Source organism: Ixodes scapularis, unplaced genomic scaffold (genome assembly GCF_016920785.2).
Source record: "Ixodes scapularis isolate PalLabHiFi unplaced genomic scaffold, ASM1692078v2 PGA_scaffold6__148_contigs__length_123643588, whole genome shotgun sequence".
Lineage (NCBI taxonomy): Eukaryota > Metazoa > Arthropoda > Arachnida > Ixodida > Ixodidae > Ixodes > Ixodes scapularis.
Window position 1 is genome coordinate 38096540 of NW_024609881.1, and position 19197 is coordinate 38115736.

The 19197-nt window shown below is 43.9% G+C and overlaps 1 protein-coding gene across 1 annotated transcript; it reads right to left on the bottom strand.

The window, feature by feature from the left end:
• Positions 1-7496: 7496 nt before the first annotated feature.
• Positions 7497-18716, bottom strand: LOC120840074. Its single transcript, XM_040210508.2, has 4 exons — positions 18682-18716; positions 13652-13728; positions 10780-11002; positions 7497-8571 (listed from the first exon to the last, which is right to left on the bottom strand). Exons 3-4 carry the CDS (start codon positions 10961-10963, stop codon positions 8330-8332), a joined length of 426 nt encoding a protein of 141 aa, XP_040066442.2. The 5' UTR covers positions 10964-11002; positions 13652-13728; positions 18682-18716; the 3' UTR covers positions 7497-8329.
• Between the last annotated feature and the right edge of the window lie 481 nt (positions 18717-19197).

A 19197-nucleotide genomic window follows, 5' to 3' on the forward strand; every position in this document is an offset into this window, starting at 1 on the left:
AATCGAATATCAATGCTCTTAATCTTCGTATTTCGTCAGTACATCGATCATTTCCGCATATGACTGTAATTTATCGCGAAATCACCGCAATATCGAGGATCATTTAAGTTTGCAAACTGACTTAATTTCTTATTCATGGCGTATTAAATTTAAGATTAGCGAATGTCCGTAAAAAATTGTTTATATTTATTACTTTTCGTCACCACCGTCTTACGGCTACAGCAGTGGTTCTCGTATGGGAGTTCCTGAAGACCTGCTTAGGGCCCCCAAAGTCATCAACCGACATTTAAGCAAACCATTAACATGTTTTCTGTTTATTGATGTTGACCATTCAACAAAGTCAAATCCCAGACCAAACCATGTATGCGAAGGGTGTTGGGGCTGATTATTCTCGGTTTCAGAGCTTCAAAGTGGCTTCAAAGTTGACTTTTGTCATTGTTATTATCTTGTAACCCCCTTTAAGCCGGTGGATGGGTTACCCTTTCTGCTGATCCAGAAGGGGTTCCCGAACCTTCAGTTATGGAGAATCCCCGGTCTACACTATTGATAACACCACTCGCAGCGCATCATCGTGTTATAAATACACTTTGCCTTCATATAACCGCGGATTCTACATGAATCACGCACATTAGATATATTATCGGTAAGGCAAACACACAATTGGTTTTCTGCAATTATATGTAAGGCAGGCACCTCTTGACAATAAAACAATGTATAGCTCTCCCTCGAAGGACGTAAGTTCGAAGATTCAGCATCTAGATGGTCCTGGTGGCAAAACCATCCTACGAAAGAATTTGAACGCGTCCAAAAATAACTTTAAGATTTATTTCTTACGACTGATATTTTTACATGGGGATCTCTAGATTGTGCCAGCGTTCGAGTCTCCCAGACCTAACCTTAAGACGAGCAATGCCTCTATTAACACTCTTTTACAAAATTCACCACCATAATCCAGCAGTTTCAAACACAATTTTTAGCATCTCTTATATTATTTCTTTTCAGTTTAGACAGCACCTGCAAAATACAGCCCATCTTCGCGTCCATGACCTCTTATGCGGTGTTTTCGACACCGTTAACAATAACAAAATAAATTTTTATACCCGACCAGATGTCCACTGCTAACAATATTGATAGTTTTGGACAATTAATTGCTAAGCAAACAATCGGAATCTCTGTGGTTCTAATATTACTAAGACACTGACGTGTTTCTAGCTCATTTTTTTGTATTTATATTTTGTTCGTTTTAGGTATGTGTATATTGTTATTGAGTCCGTAACGTTTCTCCCTTCTTAAAAGCGTGTTTTTTTTTACCATCTCAAATTTGAGCAGCCCATCACATGTGTAATTACTTATCGTAGGACGTTGAGGGTATTACCTGTTCAACAAACAAATATATTATTTATTTTAAAACATGCTACAGACGCCCACGATGCCACTTATTGGTTTGACGAATATTAGGCCTAGATGGGCGTTGACATATTAAGACATTTCGTTTTGCTTATCTAGCTTTTGTTTTTATCTGGCAATATTCTCATACTTTTAGATTTTATGACCACCACTAGCGTCACATTCACCTGGAGCTAAATACGCTTTCAAGTTTATTCACGAGGACCAATAAAAAAGGAGACATTTCATTTTCCTTTTTAGTGGAGCCCTAAATGTAGTAGTTGGCAACATAACACGTGCAAGACACGGCGCGTCTTAAGCATTTTATTATCTCTTCGTGGCTAATGATGTTGTGGCATTAGCCTATAATCGTGAACATCGTAACATAAATTTGCTAAAGGGTCCCTGAAACAAAAAAAAAAACACTTGTTTAAACGGGTTTCTTGGGACACGCGTGTTGAGAAATAAATTTGACACGAAAAGAAACATTTTAGAGAAATTTTGGCGGCGAGAGATGTATTTGAAATTCGGCGCGCATAGTCCATGAAGTAACGGAATAATCCTTCGCTCAACGAGATGGTAGTTAGCTCATTCCACCTCAACGTGAAGGCGAAGCCGATCCACCTCTCCTCCACGCACCCGAAATGCCGAGAGCGAAAGCAACTGGAAAGGAGGTGACTGCGCGCTAAATCGCGTCTGCTGTAAAAAAAAGTTTTTCGCTTAAAATAATTATTTGAAATGCGTGTCCCGACCAAACTGTTTATCTTTTCGTTTCAGGGGCCTTTTAAGCTGTCATTGGTTATGGTAGAGTAAGGGGTTGAGGTAAGAAGCAAAGGTTCGTAAACTAACATGACTCGATTGAGTACTTGAAAGCGGAGCTCTAAACCGACTTCACATGCAGCGGCTGCATCGGGTTATATTTGGTCTTGTCAAATTGAAGCAAGGGGTGGTAGTACCTGAGGTGTGTGTTATCCACGTTGCTAAAAAAAGGAACAAGGGCTCGTTCCTTGTTCTTTCCGATTTCTGGAACGCGTTCCCGTTACAAGTTTCGTGTGTAAAAATGGAACTCGTTTTCGTTAGTTAAAAAATGGAACGTGTCGTTGCATATGCGTTACATTTGTATTCTGCTGATTACCATATTTAGTTAGATCGAGAAAAGCTTTTTGTTATTTTTTAATCGCTCGCATCAAATGAGAACACACAAATTTTAATTCCGTGATAAAAGTGGACCAGGAGAAGAAAACACACGGAAGCAGGGTTTCATTTGTTGATATACTCACCTTTAAAAATCTCAACTTTTAACCATATTCATGTTTGTGGTGGGCGATTCAGGCGAGCCAAATATTATGTTCCCCAACTTTGCTCGAGCTTTTTGAAACATTCTCAGACGTTTCAATCTAACAAAGGCCCTTGTTCGAACTTCACAACAGTTGCTTCTCGATGTTGCTGTCCTCAAGACGAACAAGTGAGGGCAAGGGTATGGTTTTTTTAGGTCAGTCTTGAAAACTGCCAGTTTGTCTTCGTGAACGGGGCATTTCTTGATCAGTTTAAAGGTAGAAGGCAAGGGGAGCAGAAATAAAGGTAGTTTTTTTTTTATATATTTGAAGTGAACAATGTCCGATGTCTTGTAACGTGTTCCTTTAGTGTAACTGTAGGTCTCTTTGTGGAAGTTCAGTGATGGCTTTAGTAGGCCCTAGATATCTGGTTAGATGAGAATTCGTGGATGCAAATAAAGTAACTAAGTTTGAAACATTCCTCTATTTGTGTCTTTTCCCTCGACTAAACGTTTCCCTTTTTGTACCGCGGTCTCTGAGACTGAAAAACAAATCGATGTCCACTAAGTCTCCTGGACCCGAATGTTACCAAGCGAGAACCACAGAAAGGATACCGTAAGAGAAGTAATAAAAAAGATATCGAGATCTTGATCTACGTAAACGTAGTGTTTGTGCTTTTCTTTACTTTTAAAATTTCCCTCTTAGAAATAAAAAAAAAATTGCCCCACTGGACGAAGAAAAGGAACGCCGTTTCTTTTTCCGGTCCTGGAAAAAGGTAACGAGTTCCAGTGTCAGTTCAACCTTTGCAAAATGGAACATCGGCGTTCCTTCGTTCCTCCTAGAAGGAACGCTTTCCAGGAACGCCGGTCCATACAAAACTGCCTGTGGTCATGGAGGGCGCATACGTGGCTGTTAAGTTTAAAATAGGCCGTCACTTATTTATTTAAGGAGCCGCCGCCAAACGCCTTGTGGACTTTCGCTCTTTCCTTGACAAAGCAGTCGCAGCACCGAACGCTCATTACGCGAGCTCGAAACGCCCCGACAGAAATACTAACGTGAAAGATGGCACTAGACTCTCGGTTTTCACCTTGACATATATGGCCAGGTTACCTGAGTCGGCATAACTGTTCGCGGTATTCAGGTGTGCTGTTGCAACTCGCTTTTAAAACAACTCCGCGTTCGCGCCTGAGGTGTATACGATTTAAAGGTGGTCTCACCATAGGATTATTTTTTGCTTCAAACGCAATTCCGAAATCGAACACTGCAATTTTGAGGACAGAAGGGTCGCATGTGCACGGCGAAATCGTGAAATAAATGAGCGGCGGAGGCATGCAATACGACTCGAGTACCAGTATCGCTACAAACAACCTGCAAAAAGAAAACAACAAAAAAAAAACAAAAAAAACATTGGGCATGCTTGGGAGTGGCAGCTGCATTGTTCAAACGTGAGCTTTTACTCTCGTGACGCCGCTTGACCTTGCGTCTGAAGCAGAAAATACTAGGTATCCCAGGAAGCCTTGATCGCGTAAGATGCCAGTACGGTGAAAGCTACGGCTCTGGTGGGAGAATCGAAACGTGACTATGTATCACCGAAGTGCGCTTTTACTGCGAAAAATTATCAGGTTTTTCGCTGCGCCATGCTCCAATATGTGTGCGTTGCGCTCGTAAACGGCGCGCATTTCGGAGCCGTCGGCACGCAATCTGGGGATTATCGTTTACCCTTTGCCGAGTTACAACAAGACAGGGTATAACCGTGGGCTCTCACTTTCCTGGCGCCTCCTGGCTGTTGCCGGCTGACTATACCTCATTGAACTTTAAGTCCTACAGTAGCTGACGCTACAATCCCACACAGCCAATCAAGCTCCGCGAAAAGTGCGTCGCCATGGCGCGCGCTAGTTGTCTTCATGGGTTGGCTACCGCCACAGACGCCGATAAAAGAACGGAGTCTTTTTTGTCCACAACGTGCAAAGAAGGAAAAGCGATAGCTGGTGCTCTAATCCTAACACTTGGCGAAAGAGTCGGCACGGAATGCGACCGCCGTAATTGACAGGCGCTAGAGTCGAACGCTTCGCCGGCCAATCACGGACACCGGATTCCTCGCCGACTTTTTCGACAAGAGTCCAGATTAGAACTTCTGTACGTCGCCGCGTACTTGCGGCGCGAGCGGTTCCTCGTTGGCGGTCAGTGTGGACGCGACGCCGTTCGCGAGCCGCAGACGCCAGCCGTTCCCTCCGCAGGAGCGAGCGCGGAGAGAACGGCTGGCTTCCGCGACTCCTACTCAGTGCCGTGGGACGGAGTACGGCCTTGACGCGGCGCGCGATTAAGGCTCCTTAACGCAGTTGCGTTTGACGGCCTTAAGATTGCTGGCGTCAAGCTGTTGATATGACGAACCCTACGACGAGCCGATGGTGAGGGGCTGCGCTTGAAGACGCAACATAGAGCAACGCGGTCGACGCATTTGTGTGAACGCGCCTTTAGCAAGAGTCTGCGGCAGTGAGGGCCCTAGGGCTGGCGCAGGTTTTCCCGGCGTTGTTGAGCGGTGAAAGAAGAGGGTGATGTTGACGTTCAGCGAAGAGCGGAGAGGGCGACGGATGCAGAGAAAGGAGGCGAAACTCTGCGGCGAAGGCGGGCCGAAGGACGGCAAGTTTTCGGAAAAACAAATTTCGCGTTTCGAGTTCGGTTCGAGAAGCAGATATGCTACAGTCTAAATCCAACGCGGTGGAAGTTTCTAAAACGCTCCAACATTACATAGAGCAATTGGATACTGCAAAAGTGGGATTGCGTAAAACGCAATCCCACTTTGGCAGTAAACTTTGTAAACATCTGCATTGAAGGTATCGTTAGCAAACGACAGAGGAAGACACTCCGCTGACGATTGGACGTCGCGCCTTCATTGGTGGGTCGTCCGGGCGCTCCTCTCTTCCTTCTCCGCGTGGTGTTGCGGCGGGGGTAAATGGGAACACCCGACTTCTTTCTTTTGGCGACATAGCTGGGGAGAAGAAGGGGTTTTTCCTATCCTTGGCGAAGATAGACAACAAATGCCGACACGAAGGTTTATGCAAAGTGCCACCCCTAAAAATATCGCTTTAAAAGCACGTAATCCTTGCGCTCTCACTGTGTCTGATTTCGCTAGTCCGTGATACCTAACGTACAAAATAAGCGCCATGACGATACATTGTTTGGTAGGATCCACAGGATCGAAGTGTGGGCTGCGGTCGGAATTAAAGTCAAACGGATTGAAGTAGCGAGTTTTAGGGAGCCGTTTTCCTCATCCGATAGGGTACGATAGGCCCTAAGGTGCGAACTCTCAATGTGCTATCGCAGAAGACTCGCATACACGCAGTTCGTACCAAGGGCCCGTCGTATCGTATAGGGTGCGCCAAGAAGGTTACCTCAAACTCACTAGTGTATTCTATCCCGTTAAAAATACGAGGACACTTAAGCCTCGCGTTTAAGAGTGGAACGCGATAGCGTTATTGGGCCCGTTCTAAAGGCCTTCTCATTCACTTCTCATGCTCTTCCTGCCAGTTAGCAGAAAGTGCGGTGGACATGGCCTTGTCTGTAGCGTGTCTGGCTCGCGACCGAAGGGTCGTGAATTCCAGTCCCGTTTAAATTAAAAAAAGAAGTTTTCTTTAAGGCAAATTAATTACTTGCTTTCTTCCCGACACGAGATCACGTGGCTGTGACGTCATGACCTTATCGACTAACCAAGATTTTCGCCTCGCGCTAACGACACCGGCTTTTCTGCCACGCCACCGAGGCCGGCTTTTCTGCGACATGAGCACCTTAATGCTATTGAGTTAATAAATCAATGTACAGAAGTGCGCGGGAGACGATTTTGAACATGAAGTATACACTGCTTAGAATTATATTTAACCATTTTTGAGTCTCCTGAGGCGGGAAAAATAATGAGACCAAAGGAAAGTAGAAAAAAAAAGGTAAGAACGACAGACGACGTCAACTTCCACCAGCTCGCCTGTGTCATTACTTCATTATAATTATTTCTCGAGGTTCATAGCCCATACAAAACACGTTTGTTTTTCGATCCACGTAGAAGCAGTCGTAGCAAAATAAATTAGAGCGAAACAGGCAGCGTTCATTACCTGAACGCGAAGTTACAGCAAGCGGTATCGTGATCTGCAACCCATTATATTTCGCAGATGTTCCTCATAGCCATGCGCTGGCAACCCTACCAAAAATAACGGTTTGAAATTAAATCGGAATGAATACGGAGTTTCAGACCGTCATATGAAACCGGGAACTAAATCGGAGACAACCAATTCAGAAACTTAACCGGAGACAACCAATCCGGAGGCCTAACCGTACTTGGTCAAATCGTAAGCTAAATCGGATGTGGCCAATACGGAGAATTTAACCGGAATGAATTACACCGGAGATTAGGCCGTACCGGGCCACTCCGGACAAAAGAGGAATTAGATTAATACAGAGCTAATGCTCAGTTTCACCTTCTGGTGTACTGAGGCTGATGCTAAGAGCCTTTTGAGTCAGACCAGTGCTTGAGAGCATGTCATCCGACTCTCTGGCAACACCCAGCGGCACGGAATGCGTTGAGCCATGCAACATATTCACTGCGCTTGGTTGGTAGGAATGGCTATAGCATATGCTGCACTACATCAGAGGTAAAACAGAACATAGTCAGTGTTGGTTAGTCACCAATATCACTGCAAATAATGAGGTACGACACCACACAGGGAATTGTGAAAAAACGAGAAGATTCACTTATATAGTCTGAAAACACACAATGGCATAAAATCTGAGGAATGATACATTTAAAATTTTGTAAAACATAAAAAAAAAATAGGTTTAAGGCTCAAAACTCAAACATTTCACACCAGGGTTCGTAGAGGCTTTAAAGAAAAAAATTCAAGGTTTTTTAAGAACTTCTAAGAACCTGTAAATATATATTGAAATACTCATCTAGTAGATTTGTAATATATAATCTTTTTAAAATGCACTGCGAAAATTCTTTATTGCACAATACCTGGGAAAAGGCGGATTTGCCGAGGAGGTGCTAGTTTTCAAAGGGACCCGCGCACCCCGCACACACAAAATCCTCTACAAAAAAAATCAAGAAAATAAGGCAAAACCACAAATATATACAAGAAAGCCAACTAGGTATACACAGGGGTTTAAAGCGATAAACTGGTATTCCGTTCACCAAGCAAAACTGACCCCCGCTTGGCTGCCGCCATGTTGTTTGACCACTGGACACATGACCGTACAAAATACTGAGGTTTTTACGCAAAACTAAGCCGAGGTTTTTATTGCGATTGCAGTAAAAACATGATAAACTATTTTTTTAAATATATTTAGCCCCAGAGATCAGTGTCTAGCTTTGATAAAAACCCAAAATACAGCACCACGGCTGACGGCACCTGGCGGAGGCATTGCGAAGCTGCCCAAGTTTTTGTCGTAAAAGCATGTTTTCGATTTAAAACAAACGAAACAACTTATCCCGTCAGTACCGTTAACACATTCAAGACTGCAAAATAATTAATAAATCATATAAAAAATAGCTTTGTAAATAAAAATACATATTGCACAAGGTCCTTATAAGTCTAATGCCAAAACACAATAAAAAATTAAAAAAAAATATCGCAGACAAAAAAAAAAAAAGAAACAGGGCGAAAAGCGGAAGCGACTGGCGTTTAGGGTGGGGGAACTGCTAACGGAGATTCGTGGGCGTTCTTTGTGTTCTTCTTCGCCCTCTCCACTTCCCCGTTCTTATAGACCAAATAGTCACCTGAGAGCTTTTTCACCACGTCCCGGACGGACGGCTTGTTGCCTTTCTTGGGACCTGGCTTGTTGCTGCCGTCCTCCTTGTCTTCCTTGCCGTCCTCCTTGTCTTTCTTGATTTTGGCCTGCTTTTCTGCATAGCAGCCAAACGCAGCTGCAAAACCAGAGAATTGCAGCGTGTTTAGTTTTTATTGTCTGGATTTCAGGCAATAAGAAAATTAAAGTGTGTTTTAAATGGAGCACCAATCGGTGGCAAAAGCGTAAGCTTGGTGACGTCTTGACAACGGCATTGGCATCCAGACTGGCTGGAAAAGTGCACGTGACATTAATGTGCATGCCTTTTGCCAAGTGGTTTTTGCTCCCAACTTCACCTGAAGCACCCGCTGATCCACATGCCATTCACATCTTTATAGAGAGATGTTCCAACAATTACTAACGCTGCTGGTTCTGGCTGCACCATCAACAACTGTGCCATCACCAACGAGAAAAGGTAGCTGCAATCATGAGTTCATTTCACGTATTATATTCTGAGTAACACAAATTGCTTAAAAAATACATTTTACTGTGTTACTGAAGTCTCATATTCGCGACTCCAGCAAAACGGACGCCACCAAGCGGGAAAACCGGGAACCAGCCGGACCAGGTCGCTCCGCGCCCCTCCGCGTCTCTGGTGGCTTTCTCAGTCGCGTGTTGTCGGCGCTGTGGCGAACGATGTAATTTGACGAAGGTCCGAAGATTTCTTGAGTTTGCCTGAGTGTTCATTAGTGTGGTGAAGCCTCAGTAAATTGTTTCCTTCTATCACGTGGTTGAAAGTCCGTTTACTCCACAACACACGGTCGCGTGCTCTCGATTTCTTGGTTGGGGAGGAATCACAAAAAAAACGTTTTGATTTCTTGTCTGTCTCTAATCACATTCAAAGTGGCGACTACTTGGTAACTGATGTGGTTTCTTTATAAGGATGTAAAACAGTGAACTGAGGACGACAGACGAGGCATTTCACTGCAGGGAACACCAATGTGTTAGTCAAGTGAATAGGAAGGTTCGATAGCTGCTTTTCTTGAGTTTGGTTGTGTTCGATTAGCTTCAAGTTTGAACCACCCACGCCGGTCGGTGTGTTGGCTATTGATCTTGGCTGCTTTTCGCCAAAAAAAGCCTCTGCACCACTCTGAAGGAGTTGGGCTGACTTTCGTAATTACTTGATTCAGGAAAACCTGCTCGCTGCAAATGATGAATGAGGAAAATTTTCTGTTTTCAAAAGGTGGGGGACGCGTCTCGCAACGTTAGAAGCTGTCACGGCATTTTGATCTATCGCGCCTCCAATATTTAAATTATACCCCCATCAAAGCCAGCAGCAATATACATCAACGTTGATCAGTTTGACCGGCCACAAAAAATGCTAATTTTTATCGTTCAGGATTCGAAGCAAAGTTCAATGCAGAGAGGTTCTGCGTGAATCTCCAATGCAGACTCTCTTCAGTTTGTCGCCGTGCTGCCGGCTAGAACCATTTGGCTAAGTTTAAGTAGTATCTCTCTGCCTGTCAAATATACTTTTATTCAGCAGTTCACCTAATAGCTAGTCAACTAAGCCCATATTTCAACCCGAAGAATATACTAAGATCGCTTTAGTGGGACATAATACGTAATATAATACACAACCCGCTCGACAAAAAGACTTCTCGATTGCTACTAAAACTTGAATTGAAATACGAGTATCAGCTGCTTAGTGGGGTGCCGGCGGGTTAACATGGTCCTTGGCTCGAAAAGCGCTTGCTTAATTTTCGTAACTTTCCTGCAGCCTGTGTTGTTGACCGAGCAGACGACTGGAGCTGTTTCCTAAAAGTGGATACGCACAAAAGCTTGATTTCGCGGACAGATAAGTTGCATGGTCGAGGCATGCGAGTTCGCTGAAAATTGCTTTTGGTGGAACAATACTGTAGTCATCGCCGCTTTCCTTAGACGACCAAAACTGATTAGTATAACACCGTCTCTCCGGAGCCCATAGTTTCGGTTTTGAACGAAATCTCCGAAACAAAAGTTTAACAAGGAAAGAACAAAACAAAAAAAATGGGAAAACAACACTATGTTTTGCAAGTTCATGGGCACCGGCTATACTTAACCGTCTTAGTTCAAATACCTATAAAATTGGGCATTAAACAAAACAAAATCTGTTAAATTGAACGCGCCACCTGCTAAGGCGGCTCGGCCGATCTGACACGACCTGGACTCAGCCACCATGTTTGTTTGGTGGTGATGCCCCCTATAGGTGGCTGGAGTCGCGAATACTAGCTTGGGCGTAGGTTATGCACATACAAACCTAGTTGGAAACCCGTGGCAGGATCCCTTAAGTGAGTAATCCACTCACCAATGACGGCATCAATCTTTTCTGGGGTGAGGGGTGTCTTCTCCACTGCCCCATTTTTGAGAAGGCGCCTGCAGGCTTGTCCGGTGACGCTCCGGTCAAACAGCGCTGCAGGCTCCCAGAGGCCTCGACTGACCATTCTCACAAACCGTCCAGGACTGGACGCATGGGTGAGAGCGTGGGTCATCGTGGCCTCTGCCAGAGTTATGCCGTGGCCGAGATGAACCTGCAGCATGACAGGCAGTTTCAAGATACAAGAAGAGGGCTCTCTCCATTCCCCTGTAGAGCTGCTGTAATTTTGACCTGTATGACCTAAGTTTAAAAAAATCGGTACGCCATTGCTGATATCAAAATAACCAGTAAAAAAGGGAATATGCAAACAAAAGATGGGTTTTTATTGCTCTACAGTACTCGTAGCATAATGCTATCCATCAGATGACAAAACCTTCTGTAATCACCATTTGTTAAAATAAATTATTTTAAAGTAGAAAAGAAAGACCACGTATGCCACAGACTAGTATATTACTATAGTAATACATTGGAACCTCAGTTTATTGAAAATCCAGGATAACTAGTAGAATTTCTATGGTCCCATATAGTATCAAGTGTAAATATGACCAAATAATATGTATGACCAGAGCGCACCTACCCAGTTAGTTGCCGGACTTTCATCGACCCGGCTCATTTTTTACATGCTAAGTGGCACAAATCGGCACCCAAATGCAATAGCGAAAACATACATGGCGAGTTTTCGTCATTCCGTTTCCTGCTTGCATGCGAATTCATGCTTAAAAGTTATTTGTGTGCTTTTCTGATTTTTCCATTGTGATCTGGGAGTCAGTGATGTCAATCTCGTGTGCGATTGTAGTGCGGAGGGAACCTGCTGAAGTACAAAACCCTAACGCCGCGCCCGAAAGTGGGCCTCATCGAGAGAGCAGACAAGTTTGCAATTTCGAGAACGAAGCTTGCCGAGAAACATAAGCGGCCTCTCGACGAGGACGACAATTCTCTAGGCCTGCAACAAGACACTCACCAAAGCGTTCACTAATTTGTCTTCCTACCTATGCCGAGGTTGAAGGCGCCTTGATCACCTGGCGGACATGCTATGCAAACACTGAGAGTGATATTGCTGGGAGTGTGGCTCTTGAAACCCAAAATGACAGCGACTACGAGTTACCCATGCCTTTGCTCTCGGAGAAGTCGTGCAATTGCTAGGGGTTGTCTGCAGTTTATTGGAGTATGTATATACGGTGGCTGTACGGAAACATTTGCCCAATCGTCATTTTTGAGAACACGATAAGTATAACCAACCACAGGACGCGTTAAGCAGATTGATGATTACTTCATGTAACTGCATCATGTTTTGCGATAAAAAGTTTTTTAAGGTTTCCCGCACATGATTTTGGTTCTTTTATTTTTTTTTCGCATAATTTGAAATCCCGCTTAATTGGAATATTTTTCTCAGTCCAACAGATTTCGAATTTACGAGATTCTACTGTATGTCCAGATACCATCAGCTATGCAAAACTTGTAAATGCATCGCATGTCAAAAAACAACTGCAACCAAAAAAAAGAACTTTTTTAACAGTGCGTATACCACATGTATGTTGCAAACATGCATTTTCCTTGAAGAAACGATTTAGCTCACTATTTATGCTGCACAATGGAATTTACATTAGCAGTCTACCTCTCCACTCCTCTCTGTCGCACTTGTTTGCACCATGTTGGTATGGTTACAGTAAAATGAAAAAGGATACATGAAGGAAAACACAGATCACTGCAAAATTACTCACACCCTGAATATTGTTTTCATTTTTCTGCATGCAAAATAGATTTTTGACACAACTTTTCTATCCGGGGGGGCACAGCATCCCTCTTAATACTTGCATTTTTTATAAGATTTATCCTCTATTCTTTTGACTTTATTCTTTTAACCAGGCAACAGTTTGCCACTGTATCACCAGTAATGTTAGCACTGGTAATGAATTTGATTAGCCCCAAAGTAGCAGATTTAGCAGGACGCATGGTTATTAATTTTGTGGACTGGTTAGTCACGAGTTCTCAACCCTAACAGTACAGATTTTCAGGTAGTTGAGCTTTTGGCATTCGTCTGTGGTGTGACCGAGTAGAAGACACAATATTTTGTTACATGGAGCTGGCTGCAAGCACCCTCCGTTATGCCTATATAAGTGATGCACCTTGTTCTCAAAAGCCCTCGATCCAACTTACCTAGTGCTGGCACTAAAAAAATGCAAACTTAGTTAATTAAGCTTTTCCACACCACCTATTGCACTGTTTGCCACCTGAAAAAAATAATTAATGCACTTCCACATCTACAGCAAATACCCATTCTGATTGGTTCATTAGACAACGTAGACATACCATACTATACTAAGAGATAGCCACCTCAATTTAAGAGCGAAGTGAAAATAATGGGAAAGCTAACTTTTAGAGCTTGGTAAAAATATAAAAATCTTGTTGCAACAAAGCCAAGAAAACATACTCTTTTAACGAACTTTAAAGCCTGCGGATTTGCAGTTCAGTTGGTAAGATGAACTACCTACTAGTGAATTACATTATGCTATTTTAGACGCAGTGGGCCGTCAAGCCTGTTATGGCTGCAAGGGTTAACTGAATGAAGGATAACTGTCGTTTCCAGCCCTCATGGCTTGCCCGCCTCCCCTTGTGGCTTGCCCCGTTTCTGCGGAGGTGACCATTGGACTACCTTTAGGTAGTGGGGCATCTCTTAGGATACTAAGATACATAGGTAATAAGCTTGCCTAGGTATTAGCTTTCTTAATATAATCAATAACACTTTTGTTCCAAAAACTGCCCTTTCAATGAAAACATTTAACAAAATCTTTTGTAGGCATACTTGACCATCCAGGACAGCAAGAAGCGGAGGATAAGGAACATCCCCAGACTCCCCACAGCCAGCAGCCCTGGCATCACCTAGAAGTGCAAATTGAAAATTCTCAACATCAGCAACTTCAGAAACCTAGCTGGCTTTATGAAATTAAGGAGTTATATACAGAAATGAAGGACAGTCTACCCCGGCTGTAACTTTACCTGCCACTCCAAAAATGTTAGGGTACAGTTGATTTAACTTGAATTGCAAGCCTCTGCAGTCGGTTTCTGGGAGCAAAATCTAACTTTTGTGCTTAAAGCAACACAAATGTCTGTGCCATTAGGCAGGGACGCTAGGTACTTCCATGCCTCCATGGAGCTGGTCTCGTGAAATAAAATACCTGCGGCTAAGTTGGCCACAATTGGAGCAGCAGCTGCGAGATGAGCATACCGGCCATGGGTGGCGATGAGAATCGAAGAGCAGACCTAGTGACCAAAACGCCGATGCGTTACTTTAGGGCTCTGAGGGGGAGCGGAACCAGCTGGGCTAAGGATGACTAGGGCGCCTCTATGTTCTCCTTGCATTACTCTTTGTAGTACCTGATCAACAGCACATACTCGTGGAGAGAACACAAAGGGATAGCACAACACAAATCCTGCTGTAGTGCAGGCAAAATATGAGCTCAAACCTGAGACACTTACATGCTCCAGAGCAAAGAGAAAGAAGCATTGCAAAAAGTCAAATTCACAAACTTGTGTTGCGTCCAACCGAGTGTGACTGCAACCACTTGCAATGCTTAAAACAAGATGGCGGCGTCTTTGAGATGGCACCAACGGCAGCGTTGGGAACGCACTTACTGTTTCAAAATGCATTCAGACATAACCGCAGATGCCATTCACTGCATTAAACAGTAAATGTGTTGGTAACACTACAGTGCTTAGAACGCGTCTTCGACAGGTGTGTTAAGCCGTCCTCATTTTGGTCCCTCGATTTACACCTTGTGACGTCACAAAAGTGTCATGCTGTTGCTGGTCGTGATCTTGGCGGCGGTCCAACAGCAAAGGTACAGTTGGCAGACGACTGTTCTACCTTGTCTGACTCTGCTGCTCAACAGTTGACGGAAACTCAAGTGAACACGAGAGAGGACATTCCGATAACAGCAACTATTTATGTCCGCTCACCTTGTTAGCCGGCGCCTCTAATGAGTCGGCAACCAACCGCAAGGATTGCGACACCCGATAGCATGACACTTTTAGCTTTTGTGCCAAATTTTATTGCCACTTCCGGACCATTTTGAACGCAATATGGGGGGGGGGGGGGATATAGGACAGTAAACACACCAATCGAAAACGCGTTCCAGGCACCATAGTAACACTGCCATTGGCTGAACTGCGCAGACGCCGCTATCTTGTCTTAAGTGCCGCAAGCGGTTGCAGTCGCACTCGATCAGACTCAACGTAAATGTGTCATCCAGCCTTAGGAAACTGCTTTGATGTCAGTACTCTGGAACAGATGCATGCACATGAAGGCACCCTGAAAATGACTTATGGGAGCCCGTGTTAGCAGGTGACTGATAACACGCACAGTTGCCCTGAGAATGATTAATTGCAGCTCGGGACATGATCCCACAACTGCTCGTACACTAGACTTCTGAATGAATTTAAACTCGTCTTGATCATTCTGATAATATCAGGAGAACAGGAATGTGTCGTGCATGGAATGCCTGCACGAGTTTGTATCTGAAACATCTCACAGCTCCTCGTAACTGAGCATACCCAATCATACATAATGCACGCGTAACGCACACACCAGACATGCTATGCTTGACGAAAGTAATCCCTGGAGAAGGGGAACAAGAGGGACAAAGGACAAACATAAATCTCCAAACACAGCTAGGTGACTGGTGAGCGACCGAAAAAATCCGCCTGGTCCGGGTATCGAACCCGGGACCTCTCCATTACAGGTGGAGCGCTCTACCAACTGAGCTAACCAGGGGTTAGACGTCAGTAGAGCAAACGGGTTTTATCACCTGCCACCAGTCGAACACCAACAAGGGTGAAGCTTGCAATTTAAGGTTATAATTATAATGCAATTAAATGCAAAGGTGCAAGCGAGCTGGACAAGAATGACGAAAGTAATCCCTGGAGAAGGGGAACAAGAGGGACAAAGGACAAACATAAATCTCCAAACACAGCTAGGTGACTGGTGAGCGACCGAAAAAATCCGCCTGGTCCGGGTATCGAACCCGGGACCTCTTCATTACAGGTGGAGCGCTCTACCAACTGAGCTAACCAGGGGTTAGACGTCAGTAGAGCAAACGGGTTTTATCAGCTGCCACCAGTCGAACACCAACAAGGGTGAAGCTTGCAATTTAAGGTTATAATTATAATGCAATTAAATGCAAAGGTGCAAGCGAGCTGGACAAGAATGACTTTCGTCATTCTTGTCCAGCTCGCTTTAAGGTGTCAAATTTCAAACTTACAGAATGTAGTTTTGGTTTAAGTCCTCCTGGTGTATATTTTTATCCTTATAACTATATTTACATTGTTTTTTTTTTTTGTATTTTTGAGGCACAAGTACTTAATTTATACGCTAATTCACCTTTAGAAGCGTTTTAATTACACTCCATGCCTTTCTAGTGCTCGTAATTCATTCTTGGTGAAAGCGGTCTTAAATTTTTCTTTTCTCGCTGTCGCTGCTGCTTGCTTTCTCACCTTTAGAATGCTGACAACTCGACACAAAAGTAATGAAAAATGTGTTTAAAATGTCATGAAGATCAGCATTTCCAAACTGTACCCCTGCTTCATGCCCCGACCATGCCACCATACCATAGCTGAGTGGAGTGACAAATGGTCCCAGGTTTGTCACCCGACCGTTTTTTGGCTTACGGTGTGGCGCGACTCATGAAGCACCTATGCTTCGCGATGGAGCCAGTGAGCGAGGTGTGACACACTAGAGCTGTGCAAGCCACAGCTTTACAGCCTGCAAAGCGTGGGAAGATCCCTCTCCCTTTGCAGAGCTGGCATTAGCTCACCGAGAAGCTATTGCAAGCACTAGAAAGCCACGGAGTGTGAATAAAAGCGCGTCTGAAAATGAATTAGTGTGTAAATTATGCGTCTATATGTTAAAACTTAAAAAAAGTATACAATTATATATATATATATCTATTTAAATACTAAAAAAGGCAAAAAAGAAAAAAAAATGTTTCCAGGTGGGCTTGCACCCAGAGCTCCACGGCCCTTGAATTCAGTTCGCCAAAGCCCGCTTCAGACGGAACAATTTCGCCCAGCAACTTCATGTCGCAACACCAGCAACACGGGCCGCCCGTGTTCACATGCAGCAACCAAATTGCTACGACTTGCCATCATCATCATGAAATTTTATTTTTCTTACAGTATTTAGACGCACAGTTATATCCTAAAAACAGGTTTTTATATCTTTAAATTGCGCTGAGAATACTAATTCATCTTTTTGAAACAGTTTAGTTTCAAAAATGATCCATTTCAAACCTGAACTAAGTCCTCAGTTCTCATCATCACGACCACAGGGGTGTCACTGTGAAAATATTGCATTCCTGATTGGCTGCTGCCGCTTCAAACATCTCCGAGTAGTCAAAGTTGCTCGTCTGCTTCGAGCCGGACCCAATCTCAGCAATTCGTGTCGATCTAGGGAAAACTAGGGAACAACCCGCCAGCAGCCCCAAAATTGCTGGAAAGGTTGCCCCGTCTGAAGCGATCCTATACTCTGTTTCATACATAGAGTGCAACGCAGTCAAATCTAGCGCAACGGTTTGCATTGCTGACCGTGCCTACGTTCGCTCCATAAGATAGTGCGTCCCCTGCAAAAAAATTTTTAAAAGTCGGAAAATGTGCCTCCTCGGGGCTAGTAACTGATAGTGGCGTTATGATTTCAACGGAGCACAAATGTTTTTCAAGAAAAAGGAAAAGATAATGTAAACCACCTTAAATTGTTTTCGTGTTCATCCATGTGGCAGCCGCTGTGGGTTTTCGGGTTGTGTGGCACTGACTGGTTTTGAGAAGATGGCGTCTTATGCAGCAAGCTCAAGTACCTCTCCTGCTCGGATGTTTTCGAAGATTCGTTGTGCGAAAATCTTGAAAGAGTGCAAGCAGATGATCGCCAATGTGTACGGGAGTTTAAGAACACATTCCCCGGAGAATTCGGTCGTGAAGTCCTGGAGACGGCCAGTAACGACACTGGAGTGTGCCCTGTACTGTCGGGAAGTGCAAGGTGCAGTGCCCATCTGGCAAGGTGGCGTCCCCGAAGCAAAGACCTCGCAACGTGAAAGTTTCGAGCACGGGGACCGTCAAGCATGACGAGTTCACGCAGAACGCCATTCGCCTGAAGGTGCATCGCAAGTGCTCCGAGAGGGAGATTCCTACCCTTGCAGCTATTTCAAAATAAACTGTACAGGCCACAACTATTGTCGATTAACGTTTTATTATAAATTTTGGGACAAGGCCGCTATCAGGGCGATTCCTCATTCCACGCTGCACGAAAGAAAATATAACTCGGTGCTGGAGGCAAATAACACTTGCAAAGCGGCAGACCAGATGGTAGAAATCTGGCCTCTCGGCGACATATAAATAAAAATCAAGAAGGAGGAACTGAAATATGCACTTCGTCAATACGCACAATCTTGCACAAAAAGTATGTCTAAAAAAAAAAAAAAAAAATCTTTGCGCGTAAAATGGGTTCAAACCACGGCCACCGAGACGTCAATATCGTCAGAACAGCGCCTTCTACCACTCGTCCACAAAACGCGCGGAGTAACACTTTTTCTATTTTTGCATGCGCACCACTTTAGTACCTTTCACAGCGTTGCACGCTAAGTATGAAACAGAGTATAAGACACTCTATTGTCTGGTACAGAGACCATTTATGAACGCTTGGGTGTTTAAACGATGTACTACACATTTTACAAAAAGAAAAAAAAAACATTGGGGGTTTAAACGTTGTACTACCCCTTTTTCAATAGAAAAAAGCAACAATAAAAAAAAACACATTTCAGAAGAAAAAGTTAAGGAAACGGAATGTACCATTATGTTCAGTGAAGTTTGGTGACAAGACTCGGGACTCGAGCAGGAATGCAGTTATTCTTGGTGTGACCCCATGAGACTGTCTTGCTGCCTTTGCTGGGGTTTATCTAACTGAAGCACCTGTGCGAAAAGTAGAACACATGTGCATAACACTCGTTATTCACAAGAAAATTTGTTAATGTCCAAAATGACCCATGAAGAAAATTATGCGAGGAATTTTCAGGCTGCGTTGGCCGAGTCACCTCTCGTGGCCAATGTTTCATAGCAACTTTAATTGTTGTGAACAGTTATAGGGTATATTACGAACAAAGTGCAATTTGGTTTTGTAGGAAACTATAACACACAAAACGACACTTGAATAGAGTATGTTGAGGTACCTCTAAACAAACTCCAGGGTTTCATGGCGCCTCCTTCAGATACCTGATGTTGAACATGAAATATGTGCACCAAGGAGTGAGCAAACAGCGACTTCAGATTTGTGTCTAACACCAGCGACATGTCGACAAGGAGTGCAAC

Coding starts and splice junctions, on each gene's coding strand:
- LOC120840074 (XM_040210508.2), bottom strand. CDS start 10,963: ATGACCCACGCTCTCACCCATGCGTCCAGTCCTGGACGGTTTGTGAGA. Junction 8,572..10,779: donor AAAGATTGATGCCGTCATTG/GTGAGTGGATTA, acceptor CTGGTTTTGCAG/CTGCGTTTGGCTGCTATGCA.